The sequence below is a fragment of the Diceros bicornis genome, chromosome 7 (genome assembly GCF_020826845.1).
Source record: "Diceros bicornis minor isolate mBicDic1 chromosome 7, mDicBic1.mat.cur, whole genome shotgun sequence".
NCBI classification, from domain to species: domain Eukaryota; kingdom Metazoa; phylum Chordata; class Mammalia; order Perissodactyla; family Rhinocerotidae; genus Diceros; species Diceros bicornis.
This window is the reverse complement of record NC_080746.1, coordinates 84,001,596-84,022,560: the sequence shown is the minus strand read 5'-3', so window position 1 is coordinate 84,022,560 and position 20,965 is coordinate 84,001,596. Positions and strand designations below refer to the sequence as shown.

The 20,965-nt window shown below is 34.9% G+C and overlaps 1 protein-coding gene and 1 non-coding gene across 4 annotated transcripts in view; both read left to right on the top strand.

Moving 5' to 3' along the window:
* The window catches only part of KIF18A (kinesin family member 18A), a 90,110-nt gene that overhangs the window by 37,867 nt on the left and 31,278 nt on the right, over positions 1-20,965 (top strand). For all 3 annotated transcript variants that reach the window (XM_058546175.1, XM_058546176.1, XM_058546177.1), the window contains 2 exons: positions 4,145-4,266; positions 15,214-15,449. In XM_058546175.1, the coding sequence (XP_058402158.1) occupies positions 4,145-4,266; positions 15,214-15,449 (358 nt within the window). The remainder of the gene's footprint in view (positions 1-4,144; positions 4,267-15,213; positions 15,450-20,965) is intronic.
* LOC131409184 (small nucleolar RNA SNORD57) lies at positions 5,552-5,619 on the top strand. Its single transcript, XR_009220863.1, has one exon. It is a non-coding gene; the product is annotated as a small nucleolar RNA SNORD57 (small nucleolar RNA).

Here is a 20,965-nt window from a genome sequence, read left to right as displayed (position 1 = left end):
TGAACACCAGCCAACAACTTAATCTACACCTCAATAATTCTAGAAGTTGTGAAAATATCTTGCTGAAAGCATGCCAGCCAGTTTGTTCAGTAGATTAGGAATGTAGTATAGAGCATACTTTAATAATATTTTATAACTTAATTGATAAAGCAGTTTAGAATATTCCCTACAGAGAGATTGTAAATATTGGAAAGAGGATAAACTTTGGAGTTGGAGTGGTTGGTAATTCTATAATTTGATAGTCTTGTTGAATACTAACTCTAACACTAATTATATGACTTTGGACAAGTTGTTTAACTTTGTCATCTTAATTTCTCATCTTTAACATATATTTAAGGCATTATAAACTTAAATGAAATGCTGTATGCAAAGGCCTAGCACCACTTAACCCGTAATAGATGGTTGATAAATAATAGTTTTATAATATTTTAAGCAACAGTAACATAGACATCAGTAATCAAGGAAAGATACACACAAAAGGAGCACAGCCTAGTTAGCTGCATTATAAAATAAATTTTCTGTTTTTCCTCTAGAGTTATAATTCCAACCTTTTTGGGTTATAGATGCCTTTAAAATTCTAATCAAAGAACTATATAGGTCTTCTCCCAGATGGGAGATTGGGGAGGTCACATGCATACAGTTTTGCTTTTTTTTTTAGATCATTTTTCCATTGATATAACATTTAAGAATATCTAGAAGAAAACTAAAGAGCATTTTTTTAAAAATGCTGCATTCATCTTAAGATGATATAAAGGGTAAGCAACAAAAGACGATGATTAATCAATACACTAGAATAGGGATCATCTAGACTTAGAAAAGGTAATTTCTAAAATTCCATGCCAGGTCTGAGGCATCTAAAGCTGTAGAGGCTCATCACAGAATGCAGCAGCCTCCAGCAGAGTACCTTTCAGAGCATCCAAGCCATGTTCTGGATAACACGTTTTCAGAGAAAACACTGATAGCCTCAGGCAAATGGGTGCTTCTCATTCAGTGCACAAGAGCTGATTCTCGTGAAAAGGTGACAGATGTGGAATGTTAATAATAATTTTTGGCCTAACAACTTATTACTTGTTAGAGACAATATACGTCTAAAGCAGTCTTGTTCTCATGATGAATGTCTAAATGACATAAAATGACAAGTATTTTGGTTAAAGTTAAATTTTTGGCCTTATTTTAAAATACTAAATATTCTTTCGTTTTCTTTATTACTATTACTTATGGCCATGATGTTCTAATAGAATACTTAGTCCTTCCAGTGAGCAAAAAAGCTTTCTCAAGAAGAGTCTAAAAAAATTTTGTGTGTGTGGTAACGTATAACGTAAAATTTACCATTTTAACCATTTTTAGGTTACAGTTCAAGTGGCATTAGTACGTTCATTAAAAAAATTTTAATACACATATATATAGTTTTAAGATGTTGTTACTCTTTTCGCCTCTCAGTAGCCTTACTTACTTTACATTATACTTATAATTTAGTGTGTTTGTCTGTATAATCAACGTTCTAATTTATAGCCCATCCCCAACTAGAGAAGTATTTAAGAACTTGTTTTGTATTAAAGAGGCAAAAAAATCAGTTGTAGAAATTTACTAGTTTGCCTTTGCTTTCCCATATTTATAAGTTCCATTTTTGCTGTCCCATATTTAAGTTCCCAATTTAAAAAATGGTGTGGTATTCTTTTTAGTATTAGTATTAGTATTATTATTATTATTATTATTGCTAATTTGTTTTTGCCTTTTTGTCTACTTAGTAGTATTTATAAAGTTAATATTGTTTGGGTTATTTTCAAGAAATTTAAATTTTTACAATATGGTCAAATCTAATTTTTCTAGCAATCTGTCTTCTATAACTCTTATAATAACTTTTCCTCACCTGAATATGGAACCTACAATGGATTTTTAATTCATTGTTTAATGCATTTTATTATAAATAATTTGAAAACAATAAAATTAAAACTATTTCCATTCCCACCACTCTAATCCCACTTGCAATTATTTTTTCTGTGGAGATTTTCAAGGCTGAAATAATTATCTATTTATAAGCCATTATTTCCTACATTAGCAAAGTGAGACATAACTTTGTAAAAGGACTTATCCACAGTCACACTATTCTGGACACAGGCCCAGTACTGTGATTTTCAAATTGGGTGCTCCTTTTTCTGTACCCTCCTGCACTATCTCCCTCTTAACCTCTGAAAACTACCCACTTCTCTCTCTCTCCCACTGCCAATACCCTAATTCCAACTCCTACCCCTCCAACCCCCGCCCCCCGCTGCGATTGGACCTACTGTATTTGGTCTTTCTGCTTCCATTCATACTCCACGGAAATCATTCCCTCCACTGCAACCAAAATGAGCTTTCTAAAAGGTAATTGATCATATCACTCTTCAGTGCATTCTCCCTAATATAAACTCTCTGTTATGATTTCCCAGGGCTAGCATGGCACCTGAATACCTCTCAAGTTTTATATATCACTTCTCATTATTTTCTTCACCTCAACCATTATTAACCTCCTTATGATTCTCAGAATAGGCCATGCTTTTCCAATCAGATTTTGTCAATAACGTGTCAAAACAAGAAAAGATTCAAATTGTAAACTTGGTTTTCCAAATGTAACAAGCTAGGCAAGGCCCATTACTGACTAATATAATTATACTATTAAGGCTTGTCTCCTTAAAAGAAGAGTGATTTAAGAAGATAAAGGAATTAAAAGATGATTATCAGAGGAAGTATGTAAAGAAGGAATTTTTTTTTTTAAAGAGAAAAGATGGAATATTTGGCAAATATGTTCACACTATTAGGATTTTTGAATTTTCTAACTGGAAAATACTAAAGAGATCATCTAGTCAAGCTCTTAAATTTTGGTCAAGTAAATTGATCTCCATATAAACAATATTTTTGGCTTAAGGTACATTTGTGTCATGGCTGAGACCATCTCTAAAATCACCTGACTCATAGGCCATTCCTCTAACCATATCATCCTGACTCCCTAAAGAGAGTTCTCTCTGAAATACGTGCTAGATTTCTTGAAATATAATCATGAATCATGTAAATAAATAACCACCAGCTTTAATATATCTCAGACACATAGAATGACATTGTTTCCCTGTCGTAGTTCCTACCATTGGCATAGGAAGTATTAAAAAAAAGAGAGAAAGAAAAAACAACTTTAAGCTTTTAGAGAATCAGTGGTCTGCAGGTTGGGAAGGAATATTGTAAAGCTAAAATGGTTTATGGGAATTGTCCCCAGGAGAAAGTTTCCTGGCACAGCTTCCCTACTTATGGGATTGTGTCAGCCCCTCACAACGTTCAAAAAATTTTACTCCCTTTCATTATACTGACTTAAATTTTCCCAATTCGAGATGCTGAGAATGCTATTGGATTACTGCCATTCATACTTTAATGTAACCACTTAGCTGACATTTTCCATACTTAAGGTTTAGTATGTTTGAGGAAAGATAAGTAATCTTAGGTTGTAGATTAGAGAACACTTGGGCCTGTGCACATGAGACTTAGGAAAATGGGAGCCTACAAAAGACTTGTTCACACTTTTGCTCTAGGATGAAGCTTATACCAAGGTTAGGTGAAGGCAAGAGATTTTTATTGCATACAACTCCAGACACTGTACACTGGGGCTGTAATACTGAACTAGCTTCACATAGGCCCTATCCTGGTGGTGAACCTGACATTCTAGTACAGACAGAGAAACTATAATCAAACAAATAAATAAATGAAATTGTTTCTGATGAATGCTGTGACAGACTATTGGGGGTGGAGAGTGTCCATCTTTAAATATAATGCTCCGGGAAAGCCTCCCTGAAGAAGTGGTGTTTAAGCAAAAACTGGCCGTATTCATGTCTTTTCACAGCATTGTGAACAAGTTGGATAGACCAAGAAACTATCATCATAATAATATTTGTTCTGAGTTTCTGACATTCAGTTTCTGAGGAAAGTTGAATCTTATCTTGCTTGTAAGTTATAAACCACCTATACCAGAAGGTTATTTTTCAAATTTATTTCTAAACATATTATTTCATATGTAAAAAAATTAAAACTATTGGTACCAATATAAAATGTTTTATTAAAGTTTGTTTATTTTTAACATCCTTAAAGGAATCTGAGATATAGTTTGCATTGTTTTCCCCAGGAACTCAGTGAAGATCTTCAGTGTCACCATTTGCACCTCCAGAACAAAGATTTGAAAGCACAAATTAAACATATGATGGATCTAGCTTGTCTTCAAGAACAGCAGCACAGGCAGAATGAGGCGTAAGTACATGGATTTACCTAGTCTATAAATTTTACCTAAAGAACCTGAAGCATAGAAGTTCAGTTTTCCACTGCCAGAAAATTGTGTTTTATCTGATACAGGGTACATTATTTTTAAGTGTCTGCCAGCATCTAGAAGCATACAGAGTTAGAAAGCATTGCGAAAGTATAGAGGATGTGGTTCTTTTCATCCAGCGGTTTTTTTTATGCTGCTTTATAATTTTGAAAGCATTTTTCTTCAAAAGTTTATTATTTTTATGTAATATATGCCATGTAGTACAAAATTCCAAAGATCCCTATACAGTGAAAAGGAGCCTGTCTTCTACCTGTCCGCTAGCCATCCATTTCCCCACTTAGAAGCAATTATTATTAAAACCAACTGAATTTTAAGTAGGCACTTTTTAAGCATTCATAATTCCAGAATGATTTTTTGCTATCATTAAAATGAAGTTACTGAAAATGTCTATTTTTTAACATCAAGTGTCCCAATTTTTACATAATGCTATAGTAGCTCTTTCATGTTCTCTCACTAGCTCAGTAGGAACATCTTTTGATTTTTGAAATGTAATAGTAAAAAGTATAACCTAATCTTTATTTTTGTTACCTTGGATGTGTCAGTCAATTCCTTAGATGTCACTTTCATGCTCTGTAAAAATGAGAAATGTATTTCTCTGAGTGCTTTCTGCTAGTCTAAAATTCTACTGGAGTTCTACTAGTGTTCTCAAATAACTGGTAATTAATTTTCCATACTTTGGCTTTAAAGGAAATCATATTAGGGTAGTGATTTTTAAAAAGAAGACAAAAGAAAGAAAAAACATAAGGGAGATATTCTTCTGCAGATAGAATCTCAACCTAATCTCCTTCTACTTTCTATATATAGAGCAGACATTGAATATTCACTTACTGGCCCTCAAACCACCTGCAAGAACTAGAGTTATCAAAGAAATGTTAATTTATTTTAACCATACTATATTTATTTCCTATATTGTACATATAGAGTAATATATTTAAGATAAATTTTTGCCTCAAAATGGGCAAAAAGATTTCTGAGTAACTCTTACTAATACATAGAAAATTGGTGAACCAAAGCATTACAAACAGAGGCAATATGGCATAGTAGAGAGAGTGTCAGTTTTGGAGTTGGTCTTCAATTCTAGCTTATATTAGCAATAAACCTTGCATAAATTAGTTAACCTCACTAAGCCTTATTTTTCTTATATGTTAAAATGCATAATAATACTTTCCTTATAAAGATTTTGAAAGGATTAAATGACATAAAAAATAATGGAGGTGATGAACTGTCTTACCCTGATCTTGTAGAATGGAGGCAAAAAACTGACTTAATATATATTCAAAGTGCTAAAAGAAAAAAAATTTCAACCAAAAATACTTTACCCAGCAAAGTTATCATTCAGAATTGAAGGAGAGAGAGAATTTCCCAGACAAGCAAAATCTAAAGAAGTTCATCACTATTAAACTGGCCTTGCAAGAAATGTTAGAGACTTCTTTAAGCTGAAAAGAAGGGGCATTAGTTAGTAACAAGAAAACATAAGAGTATAAACCTCACTTCACTGGTAAAGGTAAATATATAGTAAAGTAGTAGATTAATTACTTATAAAGCTTGTACGAAGGTTAAAAGATGAAAGTAGTAAAAGTAACTGTCACTACTATAATTAGTTAAGGAATACACCAGATAAAAAGATGTAAAATGTGACATCAAAAAATAAAGCATGAGAGGAGGAGAGTAAAAATGTAGAGCTTTAGAATGCGTTCAAACTTAAGTTATCAACTTAAAATAGACTTATGACTATAAGTTATATGTAAGCCTCATGGTAATCACCAAGCAGTAACCTTTAGGAGATACACAAAAGATAATAAGAAAGGAACCAAAGCAATAACAATAAAGAAAGCCATCAAAACCATGAAGGAAGAGAGCAATAGAAGCAGAAAGGCACAGAGGAGATACAAAACAGCCAGAAAGCAATTCCCAAGATGACAATAAGTACATACCTATCAGTGATTACATTAAATGTAAATGGACTAAATTTTCCAATCAAAAGATATAGAATGGCTGAATGCATTAACAAACAAAACCCATCTATATGCTGCATATGAGAGACTCACTTCAGATGTAAGGACATACACAGACTGAAAGTGAAGGGATGGAAAAAGATATTCCATGCCAATGAAAACCAAAAGAAAACTGGGCTAGCTATACTTGGACAAAATAGACTTTACAACAAAGACTATAATAACAGACAAAGAAGGGCGTTACGTAATGATGAAGGGGTCAATATCAAACAAGAGGATATAACATTTGTAAATATTTATGCACCAAACAAGGGAGTACCTAAATATATAAAGCAAATGTTAACAGATCTGAAGGCAGAAGTAGACAGCAATGCAATAATAGTAGGGGACTTTAGTACCCCACATAAATCAATGGATAGATCATCCAGACAGAAAACCAGTAGGAAAACATTAGCCTTAAATGACACATAGATCAGATGGACTTAACAGATATACACAGAACATGCCATCCAAAAACAATAGAGTACACATTCTTCTCAAGTGCATGTGGAACATTTTCCAGGGTAGATCATGTTAGGCCACAAAACAAGTCTTAACAAATTTAAGAAGATTATATCAAGCATCTTTTCTGACCACAATGGTATGAAACTAGAAATCAGTTACAAGGAGAAAACATGCTACTGAACAACCAGTGGGTCGATGAAAAAATAAAAAGAGAAGTCAAAAAATACCTTGAGACAAATGAAAATGGAAATACAACATACCAAAATTTATGAGATGCAGCAAAAGCAGTTCTAAAAGGCAAGTTCATACCAATAAATGCCTACCTCAAGAAACAAGAAAAGTCTCAAATAAACAACCTAACTTGACACCTCAAGGAACTAGAAAAGGAAGAAAAAACAGAGTTAATAGAAGGAAGGAAATTACAAACATCAGAGCAGAAGTAAATGAAATACAGACTAAAAAGATAATAGAAAAGATCAAAAACCAAGAGCTGGTTCTTTCAAAAGATAAACAAAATTCACAAACCTTTGGCTAGACTCACCAAGAGAAAAAGAGAGAGAACTCAAATAAAATCAGAAATGAAAGAGGATACATTACAGCAGATACCATAGAAATACAAAAGGTCATAAGAGACTACTACAATTTTATGCCAACAAATTGGACCACCTAGAAGAAATAAATTCCAAGAAACGTACAGCCTACCAAGAATGAATCATGAAGAGATAGAAAATCTGAAGAGACTAATTACTAATGAGGAGATTGAATCAGTAATTAAAAACCTCCCTACACACGAACGTCCAGGATCAGATGGCTTTTCTGGTGAATTCTAGCAAACATTCAAAGAAGAATTAATACCAATCCTCAAAATCTTCTAAAACATAGAAGACAGGGGAAACTTCCAAACTCATTTTTTGAGGCCAGTATTACCTTTGTCAATGCAAAGTATCCATAATCGGTCTATGAATCAAAATTGGAGTGAGTTTATTATATGAGCCAGTTTTGAGAACTATAGCCCAGGAGAGAAGCTTCACCAAGGAGGGAAGCATTCCAAATCAGTGAGGTGTACAGCATGATTATATGCCGTCTTGAAACAAGGAACATATATCAAATATAACAGGAATATCTCTTTTACTAGAGTCACAAAATGTTTTGTTAGGGCAGCAGGTGAGTGGTCACAAGATGAGCACAGTAGGTCAGTAATTAATCCTTAGTTTCCATGAAGAAGTGCTTTAAAGAAATGCAGATATGAGGGGAGGCATGCATCCCTACCTTTAACGGCACCATTCTTCACTTGGGACATTGTAAATGTTGAAAGCAGATGTACAGAGCATGCTGAGCAAGCCATGTCAGGCCTTTCTGGAAAAACAAGGCCAGGCCGAATTAGTTTTAAACCAAATAACTTCTTCATATACCTCAATATTTTAACTTTGCTTATTGCTTTCCATCACTCTGATACCAAAACCAGACAAGAACACCACAAGAAAAGAAAATGACAAGCCAATATCCCTGATGAACATAGATGCAAAAGTCCTCAACAAAATATTAGCAAACAGAATTCAACAATATATTAAAAGGATCACACACCATGATCAAGTGGGATTTATTCCAGGGATACAAGGATAGTTCAACATCCATAAATCAATCAGTGTTATAACACTGCATTAACAAAGTGAAGGATAAAAATGATGTAATCATCTCACTATATTCAGAAAATGCATTTGACAAAATTCAACATCCATTTCTGGTAAAAACTCTCAGCAAGGTGGGTATAGACATATGTTGGAGATACTGCAGGTTCGGTTCCAGACCACTGCAATAAAGCGAATATTATAGTAAAGTGAGTCACGAGTTTTTTGGTTTCCTGCTGCATATTAAAAGTTTTTACGCTATACTGTAGTCTATTAAGTGTGTAATAGCATTATGTCTTAAAAAAATGTACACACCTTAATTAAAAACTATGTTATTGCTAAAAGATACTAAGCATCATCTGAGCCTTCAGTGAGTTGTAATCTTTTTACTGATAGAGGGTCTTGTTTCCATGTTGACGGCTGCTGACTGATCGGAGTGGTGGTTACTGAAGGTTGGGAGGCTGTGGCAATTTCTTACAATAAGAAAATAATGAAGTGTGCCACATCAATTGACTCTTCCTTTCGGAAATGATTTCTTTGTAGCATGTGATACTGTTTGATAGCATTTTACCGACAGTAGAACTTCATTCAGAATTAAAGTCAGTTCTCACAAACCCTGCCTCTGCTTTATCAACTAAGTTTATGTAAATTCTAAATTTTTTGTTGTCATTTCAAGAATCGTCACGGCATCTTCACTAGGAGTAGATTCATCTCAAGAAACCACTTTCTTTGCTCATCCATAAGAAGCAACTCCTTGTCAAGTTTTATCATGAGATTGCAGCAGTTCAGTCACCTCTTCAGGCTCAACTTCTAGTTCTCTTGTTATTTCCAACACCTCTGCAGTTACTTCCTCCACTGAAGTCTTGAACCCCTCATGAGGATTGGAATCAACTTCTTCCAAACTCCTGTTAATCTTGATATTTGACTTCTTCCCATGAATCACAAATGTTCTTAATGGCATCTAGAATGGTGACTCCTTTCCAGAAGATTTTCAGTTGACTTTTCCCAGATCTATCAGAGGAATCTCTATGGCAGCTATAGCCTTATGAAATGTATTTCTTAAATAATATGACTTGAAACCTGAAGTTACTCCTTGATCCGTCAGCTGCAGAATGGATGTTGTATTAGCAGGCATGAAAACAATATTAATCTCATTATACATCTCCAACAGAGCTCTCGGGTGACCAGGTGCATTGTCAATGAATAGTAATATTTTAAAAGGAATCTTTTCATCTGAGCAGTATGTCTCAACTGTGGGCTTAAAATATTGAGTAAACCATGTTGTAAACAGATGTGCTGTCATCCAGGCTTTGTTGTTCCATATATATAGAACAGGCAGAGTAGATTTAGCGTAATTCTTAAGGGCCCTAGGATTTTCGGAATGGTAAATGGGTATTGGCTTCAACTTAAAGTCACCAGCTGCCTTAGCTCCTAGCAAGAAGTCAGCCTGTCCTTTGAAGCCAGGCATTGACTACTCCTCTCTAGCTATGAAAGTCCTAGATGGCATCTTCTTCCCATATAAGGTTGTTTTGCCCACATTAAAAATCTATTTTTTAGTGTGGCCACCTTCGTTAATTATCTTAGCTAGGTCTTTGGATAACTTGCTGCAGTTTCTATATCGGCACTTGCTTCTTCACCTTAATGCTTTTATGTTATGGAAACGACTTCTTTCCTTGAATGTCATAAACCAAGCTCTGCTGGCTTCAAGGTTTTCTTCTGAAGCTTCCTCACCTCTCTCAGCTTTCATGGAATTGAAGAGAGTTAGGCCCTTGCTCTGGATTAGGCTTCGGAATAAGCGAATTTTGTGGCTGGTTTGATCTTCTGTTCAAACTGCTGAAGCTTTCTCCATATCAGCAATAAGGCTATTTCACTTTCTTATCATTCATGTGTGTTCACTGGAGTAGCGCTTGTAGTTTCCTTCAAGAACTTTTCCTTTGCATTCACAGCTTGGCTAACTGGCGCAAGAGGACTTTGTCCTGTCTCAGCTTTCGACATGCCTTCCTCACTAAGCTTAATCATTTCTAATCATTTCTAGCTTTTGATTTGAAGTGAGAGACATGAGACTCTTCCTTTCCCTTGAACACTTAGAGGCCATTGTAGGGTTACAATTGGTGTAATTTCAGTATTGTGTGTCTCAGGGAATAGGGAGGCCCCAGGAGAGAGAGAGAGAGATGGTGGAACGGCCAGTCAGTGGAGCAGTCAGAACACACTCAACATTTATTGATTAATTTCACTGTCTTGTATGAGTGTAGTTCATGGCACTCCAAAACAATTACAATAGTGACATCAAAGATCACTGATCACAAATCACCATAACAAATATAATAATATGAAAAAGTTTGAAATATTGTAAGAATTATCAAAATATAACACAGAGACAGAAAGTGAGCAAACGCTCTTGGAAAAATGATGCCGATAGACTTGCTCAGTGCAGAGTTGCCACAAACCTTCAATTTGTAAAAAATGCAATATCTGGTAAGCACAATAAAGCAAAGTGCAATTGTAAACAAGGTATGCCTTTATAGAGGGAAGGTACCTCAACATAATAAAGGCCATATGTGGCAAGCCCACAGCTAACATCATACTCAATGGTGAAAAGCTGAAAGTTTCTCCTCTTAGAACAGGCACAAGACAAGGATGCCCCCTCTTGCCACTTTTATTCAACATAGTATTGGAAGTTTTAACCAGAGCGGTTAAGCAACAAAAAGAAATAAAAGACACCCAAATTGGAAAGGAAGAAGTAAAACTCACTGTTTGCAGATGACATGATACTATATATAGAAAACCCAAAAGACAGTTAGAACTAATAAATGAATTCAGAAAAACTACGATACAAAATCAATATACAGAAATATGTTACTTTTCTATACAATAATAATGAATTATCAGAAAGAAAAATTAAGAATAAAATCTCATTTACAATTGCATCAAAAAACAGTAAAATACCTAAGAATAAGTTTAACCAAGGAGGTGAAAGACTTGTATACTGAAAACTGTAAGGCATTAGTGAAAGGAATTGAAGAAAACACAAATAAATGGAAAGATATTCCATGCTTATGGAGTGGAAGAATTAATATTGTTAAAATGTTTCTACTACCCAAAGCAATCTACAGACTCAATACAATCTGTATCAAAATTCCAATGGCGTTTTTCACAGAACTAGAACAAAAATCCTAAAATTCGTATAGAAGCACAAAAGACCCCAAATAGCCAAAGCAATCTCAAGGAAGAAGAACAAAGCTAGAGATATCATGCTTTCTGATTTCATACTGTATTACAAAGGTGTAGTAATCAAAGGTGTGGTGTTGGCATAAAAACAGACACAGATAAATGGACAGAATAGAGATCCCAGAAATAAACTCACACATATATGGTCAATTAATTTATGACAAAGGAGTCAAGAATATGCAATGAGGAGAGGACAGTCTCTTCAATAAATGGTGTTGGGAAAACTGGACAGCCACATATAAAAGAATGAAAGTAGACCACTATCTTACACCATACACAAAAATCAACTGAAAAAGGATTAAAGACCTGAACGTAAGACCTGAAACCATAAAACTCCTAGAAGAAAACGTAGGCATTAAGCTCCTTGCCATTGGACTTGGCATTGATATTTTGGATTTGACACCAAAAGCAAAGGCAGCAAAAGCAAAAATAAGTGAGATTACATCAAACTAAAAATCTTCACAGCAAAGGAACCATCAACAAAATGAAAAGGCAGCCTTCCACATTGGAGAAAATATTTGCAAATCATATCTGATAAGGGGTTAATATCCAAAATATATAAAGAACTCATACAACTGAATAGCAAGAAAACAAACAATCCAATTAGAAAATGGGCAGAAGATCTAAATAGACATTTTTCCAACGACATACAGATGGCCAACAGGTCCATGAAAACGTGCTCAACATACTAATCATCAGGGAAATGCAACTCAAAACCACAATGAGATATCACCTTACACCTGTTAGAATGACTATTGTCAAAATGGCAGGAAGTAACAAGTGTTGGTGATGTGGAGAAAAGGGAACCTTTGTGCACTTTTGGTGTGAATACGTATTGGTACAGCCACAGTGAAAACAGTGTGGAGGTTCCTCAAAAAATTAAATGTAGAACTACCATATGATCCAACAATTCCACTTCTGAGTATTTATCTGAAGAAAATGAAAACACTAATGTGAAAAGATATATGCACCCCTATGTTCATTGCACCATTATTTACAATAGCCAAGATAGGGAAACAAGTGTCCATCGATGAATGAATGGGTAAAGAAAATGTGGTGTGTATGTACACAGACATACATACATACACATACACAATGGAATATGCATATACAGTGGAATATTATTTAGCCATAAAAAAGAATGAAATCTTGCTATTTTCGACAACATGGATGGACCTTGAAAGCATTATGCTAAGTGAAATAAGTCAGAAAGAGAAAGACAAGTACTGTGTGACCTCACTTACATGTGGAATCTTAAAAAAAAAAAAAGAAAAAAAAAAGCAAGCTCATAGATACAGTGAACAGATTGGTGGTTGCCAGAGGTGGGGGTTTGGGGGGTGGGTGAAATCCGTGAAGGGAATCAAAAGGTACAAATTTCCAGTTCAGTAAGTCATGGGAATGTCATGTACAGCATGGTGACTATAATTAATAATACTGTACTGTGTATTTGAAAGTTGCTAAGTGAGTAGATCTTAAAAGTTCTCATCACATGAAACTACATCCTCTAACTGTATGGTGACAGAAGTTAATTAGATTTATTATGGTGATCATATCATAATGTATACAAATATCAAGTCAAAAAATAAATGAATGCATGAATAAATATATACATACGAACATACGTACATACATAAATAACACGTGTCATGGGTCCGTAATACCACCACCAGGTTTGATAGTTTACTAGGATGACTCACAGGACCCATCTGATAGTTGTACTCATAGGTATGATTTATTACAGTGAAAGCACACGAAACAAAAGCAGCAAAAGGAAAAGGTGAATGGGGCAAAATCCAAAGGAAACCAGATGCAAGCATTCAAGTGTCTTCTTCCAGTGGACCCACACAGGATCTGCTTAAGTCCTCCAGCAAAGTTGTAACAACACATGTGAAATATTGTCTACTTTGGAAGCTCATTACACAGACACTTTAATGCCCTGGGTTTTCATTGGAAGCTCGTTGCATAGGCACCCTCTGCCTAGCATGTACCAAAATTCCTAACTTTCCAGAAGGAAAGCAGTTGTTCAGTGTAAACCACATTGTTTGTACAGTTTAAGCACAGTGAGCCACTCTTCTCAGTTCTGAAAGTGTTGAGAACCCTCTCAAAATGTAAGTTTCAATATGCCACCCAAGGGCCAACCTTGCAAGCAAGCCTCTGTAAGAATAGCAACCTTAGGCCTCCTATGTTAACTCTTCTCTGCACAGCACCTGATTAGTATAGGTGCACAACAAATCGTTGTTTTTATTGACTTTCTGATTAATGACTTTTCCCTATGTGATTTATAAACCAAAGATATTGTTATTATTGTTACTAAATACTATGGGATGGAAATGAAAAATTGATACACTCTGTCAAACGATGAGACTCATTTTAGCATTTGAAATATAACAACCAAAGAACAAAACTCAACTTTCCAAGTTAGCTCTTCATAAGCTAAAGCAGTGGTTTTCAAAGCTAATCAAAGGGGTTCCAAGAAGACAAATAACGTATAACATTTTAACATAGGATGACTTTTCCCTCGTTACCTACTTGGCTCACGAGAAAGAAAAATGTCACAGGCTATTTTAACTGCTATCTAAATATTTAAGACTCCTAGGTAGTAAAGCGGTTATTTCCTTGTGTGTTAAAATTAATGTCTATTCTTTTCCCATTGCCCTATCCATACTTCAGATGGTTCTGTTCTCCTGGATGTTATGAGTCAACTGAAACACCAGGACTGAATCATTCCCAAATCATTCATGTTGTTTGACATCTTCCTTGTTGTAAAAGTTAGGAACCATTGGTTGAGTGTACAAACTGTTGAGCTGTGGCCTTTCTTAAGCGAACGCTTACATGGAGGTCTAATACATAAAAGGATACATTCAGTACTACTCTCATTAACAGCAATAGGGCAGATATTGAATCAGAGCCAAGAATCCAGTGCCCCATCGATTCCCCATACCCACCATCCTTGTCCACAACTTTTCTCCTTGGAACCTCTTTGAATGACTTTGAAAGCCGTTACTTTAGTTCATGAAGAGCTAACTTGGAAAGTTGAGTTTTGTTCTTTTGTTGTTGTTTCAAATGCTATATATACCTAAAATGAGTCTCATCGTGTGACAGAGTGTATCAATTTTTCTTTTCAATCCCATGGTATTTAGTAACAATAACAATATCTTTGGTTTGTAAATCACACTATGCTTTGAGAAAAGCTTTTATATGTATTTAACTCGTTTAGTCCTCAAAACAATCTATTATAAGTAGTGGCTGTCCAGTTGTACCCCACGTTGTAGAGGAGAAACCACAGTTTGTGCCTTATCCAAGGTCATATAGAAGCAAGTGAAGACTAGCTGAGACTACAGTCTGGTGCTTGTAATTGCCATCCAAGATTCTTTCCCCTCTGTACCTAATGTTTTAAGAATATGTTGAGGTATTTGATTGAAATATTCTAAAGGAAAATATATACAGGGAATCATTTTAATGATCTGCTAATACTTTGGATGTTACATAGAACTATAATAATTTGTTTAAAATTTAGTATTTATCTGTCTTTTCTTGTCACCTTCTGTGTATGTAGATTATTGAATGCTTTACTTCCACTTCTAAGAAAACAGTATTGTGCTTTAAAAGAAGCTGGCCTATCAAATGCTGCATTTGAGTCTGACTTCACAGAAATTGAACATTTGGTAGAGAGGAAAAAAGTGGTGGTTTGGGCTGACCAAACTACTGGACGTACAAAGCAAAACGATCTACCAGGAGTTTCTATTCTCATGACCTTTCCACAGCTTGGACCAGTTCAGTCTGCTCCTTATTGTAAGTACAGCTTTTATTTTATTAAGTAAATAATAACATTATTTCTATAGAGTAGCCTCTTTTATATATCAGTGTACAGAAGAGTTAATTTTTTAGTAGGTCTGGCTATTTTGTGAGAATTGATGGGGAAATTAGCTTTGGAATCATTTCAATTACCAGTATCTTTCAAAGGTCTAAGAGCTAATATGCTTGATGTTCTAAAAACTCTAGCAGTAAAACTAAGATATTTTACCCATTTTTGATGGAATAATTTTACTTCCATCCTTCTTTAAAATTTAACCTCTATTAAGGCTGAAGATTATAATTAAGAATATTATATTCTATAATACACAATCTGTTCTTAGGATCGACTAAGAGTGTAGAATTTATTATTTTTATGTTGGCAGATCACTTGATATCTCTCTTCTCATAAAATTGTGCTTGAGACATTTTAATTGCTAAACTAATATATAATCTTGGTTAAAAAACAATCAGGCAATATAGAAGTAGAATACCCCCTTTGACTTTCCCTAGAACCCCAATCTTGTATCCAACTCAGAGATAAAAGCAGTTAACCGTTTGGTTATCTTTGCATTACATGGTGTGTATGTAATATTTGTATTAGACAATCTAACTCTTGAGCTTTTTGTTAGGTTTCACGTGAGTGCTAGCACATTATATATATTGATATACAACTTTCTTTTGTTTATTTATTTAGTTCATTATAAACATTTTTAGGTTACATACATGAAGAATCTACCTTATTTTTTTTACCAGTTGTGAGAATCCAGAGAATAGATGTACCATAATTTACTTAACCATTGTTCTGTTGGTGAACAGTGCATCAGAGAATGTGCCTATATATTCACATTTGTGCATGTGTTCCAGATTCCTAGAAACTGATTGGCTGGGTCAAAGGACAAATAATTTTTCAAAAAGTAATCTGTCAGGGGCCGGCCCCGTGGCTTAGCAGTTAAGTGCGCGCACTCCGCTACTGGCGGCCCGGGTTCAGATCCCAGGCGCACACCGATGCATCGCTTCTCCAGCCATGCTGTGGCCGCATCCCACATACAGCAACTAGAAGGATGTGCAACTGTGACATACAACTATCCACTAGGGCTTTGGGGAAAAAAAAGGAGGAGGATTGGCAATAGATGTTAACTCAGAGCTGGTCTTCCTCAGCAAAAAGAGGAGGATTAGCACGGATGTTAGCTCAGGGTTGATCTTCCTCACCAAAAAAAAAAAAAAAGTAATCTGTCAAACTTTCCAAAATTTTTCCTATGCCACATGTGTATTAGATACCTGTCTCATCTTTACCTTAATAACAACAGCAATACTAAATAATAACAGCAATACTAAAGTAATGTATATTCTTTTTTAAATTTGCAACTCTCAGATTACCAATGATGTTTTTCATCTTCTCTGATGTATCCTTTGCTCATTTGAGTTGGTGGAGTTTGTTTTTTTTGTTTGGGGTTTTTTTGTTTGGAGTGCTTTAGTTTGGCTTCTGGTTACAGCTACCCTCCTGCTCCACTCCTTCACCTCCAAACTTTTCTGTCTTTCTGGAAGTCTGGATCTTCCCAAGGCTCTGCTCTACTTTTCTTTGTTTCCATTGCTGATGCTAGGAGGTCTCCGCTTAGTTTAGAGTGTTAACTTATAATACAACACCACAATCAATCTCTTGAGCAGTTAATCTGCTAATTATTGTGGATAATCACCTTGTAGCCTATTCCCCATTCTTTTTTTCTGAGTTTACAGATTGGGGAAAAGCAGTTGTCATATATTTAATAGCTAGGGTCCTGATTCTTCTCCTAGTTTTTCCATTGATCTGATCCATCTGCTTTCCAACTTCCAAAAATTACCCAGTTTCTGCTGTTGGCAACTATTGCTTTTTTCTATCACTGATTTTTGTCAATAGATTTTAAGAGGGAGTTGAGGCAAACCTCTGTAGATTTGTATTTAATTTTATTTCTTTTAGCATGATCCCTTTTTGTCAGAACTGTCATTGGAATATTTGCTTTGTTGTTTTTTTCCTCTTGGATGTTTGGTTTTTGTTTCATTGTAGATTTTGTTTTCTATTTCATTGTATCTGCTCTTATCTTTACTCTTATTTTTATTATTTCCTTCTACTTGCACTAGGTTTCTGTTGCTATTTTTGTTTCTAACTGATAAAGATAAATATTTGTTCATTTATTTTCACCTGATTTTTCTAAGTTATGTCCATAGATTTCCCTCTAAACACAGCTTTAGTTTCATCTCACAAGTTTTGACACATAGTATTTTTCATTATTATTTAGTTCAAAATATTTTCTGATTTCTATTGTAATTTCTTCTTTGACCCTTGTAACATTTCCTAACATCAAAAAGCTATGGCAAATTCCAGTGTATGTTTTGGTTATTGATTTCTAACAATTGAATTGTGTTTAGAAGAAAAGTGCCCAGCATATAGTTAGCTGGTGTAAATGTTCTAAGTATGCTTTTAAAGAATGTATATTTTGCAATCATCAATTGCAATATTCTGTTTAAGCCAGTTAGGTCAAATTGGTTGTGTTCTTCAAATCTTATTTTTGCTGACTTATTTTTTAATTCAAATTCTGTCATACACTAGGGAGACCTATTAAAAATTTCCTCTATTACTGTGGATTTCTCCATTTTGTATCAGTTTTCTGTTGCTGCCCTAACAAATTAACACAAACATATCAACTTAAAGTAACACTGATTTATCATCTCAGGGTTCTGTAGGTCAGAAGTGCAGCAAGCGCAATTGGTTGCTCTGCTCAGAGGCCAAAGCCACGGTGTCCGCCTGCTGGGCCTCTTACCTAGAGGTTCTGGGGGAGAATGTGCTTCTAGGCTCCTTCTGGCTGGTAGCAGAGTTCAGTTCTATGCAGCCTTAGGGCTGAGGTCCCTGTTTTCTTGTTGGCTGTTGGCCAGGGGTCATTCTCAGTTTCTAGAGGTCACCCATATCCCCTCGCACGTAGCCCTCTTCATCACTTCATCATTTAGCCAATAAAGGCAGATCAAGTCATTCTCATGCTTCAAGTCTCTTGACCTTCCCTTCTGCCTCGTCTTGCCTCCCTAAAATTAGAGAAAGTTTTCTGATTTTAAGGGCTCAAATAATTACATTGGACCCACTGGATAATCTAAAATTATCTATCTTTAATTCCATAACCTTAATTATGTCTGCAAAATCCCTTTGTCATGTAATGTAACATATGCCTAGGTTCCAGGGGCTAGGGCGTGGACAATTTTACAGGTAGAGGGCACTCTGCCTACCGCCCATTTCTTCTGGTAGTTCTGTCAATTTTTGCTTTTTATACATCGAGATTATATTATTACATCTGTATATTTCAGAATTGTTACATCTTTTTATTAGAAAATGCTCTTCTGGTAATTTTTCTTAACTTTAAATTTACTTTAATATTAATATAGTTACCCCACTTTTCTTTTATCTAGTGTTTTCATGTTTTATCTTTTTTCCAATTCTTTCACTTTAAACCTATCTGCAATCTTATATTTATTTCAAAAATGTCTCTTATAAGCAGCACCTAATTGGGTTTTGCTTCTTTGTTCTGTTTATTGGTCTTTATCTTTTAATTAAACTATTCATTCTTTTTGTACTTGATGAATTTTTTGTTATTTGGATTTAAATCTACCATCTTGTGATTTGCTTTCTAATTGTCCTGCTTATTCTAAATTTCTTTCCTTTTGAATTTTCCTTTGAAATAATGGAGTAATATTTAATATTCCATTTTTTCACTTCTGAGAGCTTGGAAGCTATATACTCATTTTATATTATTTTAGTAATTATCCTCGAGGTAACATTATGTATCCTCGCTTTATCAATGTCTGTTTATCAAAGTAACTATTTTTTACCTCCACCCTCTTCTCAGTGTTAGAAATTTAAAATTATTTAATTCCATGAGCCCCTCTTCTGGCATATATACCATAGTTACAGTGTATTTTATTTTCCTGTATATATTAAAACCATAAGATATTATTTTTATTGTCTGTACAGTCAGTATTCACATTTACTCTTTCTGTTGTTCTACATTTTTTCAGCATCTCTGCATCTCCATCCAAGATCATTTTTCTTTCGTCTAAGGAACTTTTTGCATTTCCTTTACAGTGGGTATGCTGATGATGAATTTTCTTATATTTTATATTTCTACAGATGTATTTATCTTACTTCTTTCCTGAAGACTAATTTGCTGGGTATAGAAGTCCAGTTTGGTGTTCTTCTCTTTTGGCACTTTAAAGATACCACTTTGTCATCTCCTGGCTTTCGCTGTTGCAGTTAAAGTTAGCTTCTGTTCCAAGTGTTGCTCCCTTGAATCTCATCTGACTTCTTCTGGCTTCCTAAAATACTTTCTTTGTCTTTGGATTTTAGTGGTTTTGCTATATTGTACCAATGTGATTTTATGTCTACTTCTCTTACTTGAGATCATAGAACTTCCTTAATTTGTGTCTGGATTATCTTTAATTAGCTTTATAAAGTTCAAATTATATCTTCAAATATTGCTTCTGCCACTTATGCTCTCTCCTCTGCTCCTGAGACCCCAGTTATAGTGCATGGTACCTTCTCATTGTCTTATCAATGCCTTTTACTCCCTCCTGCTTTTCATTGTTTTTTCTATCCCTGGAAATTTCTTTTCACATATTCTGTAGTTTCTCTTTTCAGCTATGTCAAATGTTTCTTAAATCTATCAAGTTCTTAATTTCAGTTATATTTCAGTTCTAGAATTTCCATTTGATTCTTTTTTATAGTTTTCATTTCTCTGCAAAAATTCTCACTGAACAAAATGGGTGTAATTATTTTAAAGTCTGTGTCTGAGAATTACCAAGTCTGGAACCCTCATGTTATCTCTTTCTTCTCTTCTTTCACGTGGTCTCATTTCCTTGAATGCATGCTAATTTTGGTACATCAGACATGTATTTGTGAAATTGTTTATAGAAATACTTCGAGGCTTCTGATAATAACGTCTTCCTTCAGAGAGGATTTATATTTGCTTCTTCCAGGTTCCTAGTGGCATTAGCAATGCAAGATCACTTCAGCCCAATTTTAGAGGTTGAAATCATTTGAGACTGAACTACGGGTTCTGCGAAGGCCTGCCTATCCCTGATTTATCCTCTAGAGTGTAGCTGTTCAGGGTCACAACTCAAAGCGAGGAGGGTTTATGAAGAACTCCTTTTAGTGGGCCCTAAATTCCAGTTCCAGCACCCCAGTCCTGTAAAGCTCTCCACAATGTTGCTAAGCTTTTGTACCACCACCTCCGGCATCAGCAAACAACCTCAAGGGGAAAATAACTGTAAATGCAGAGATTACCTTCCTGAGCCTCCAACTTCCTCCTGATACACGCCTATAATTCTTCACAATCTTGTTAGCTCTCCTGTGCCTTCAAGCATATGTTTTTTATCTTTTGTTTAGAATTTTTAGTTGCCCTCAGTAGAGAGGTTGGTCTCAATTACCTAGGTCTCTCTTATTAAGTTCCTTATATATTTTTACATTAAGATGACAGAGAAGTTGGAGATATATATAT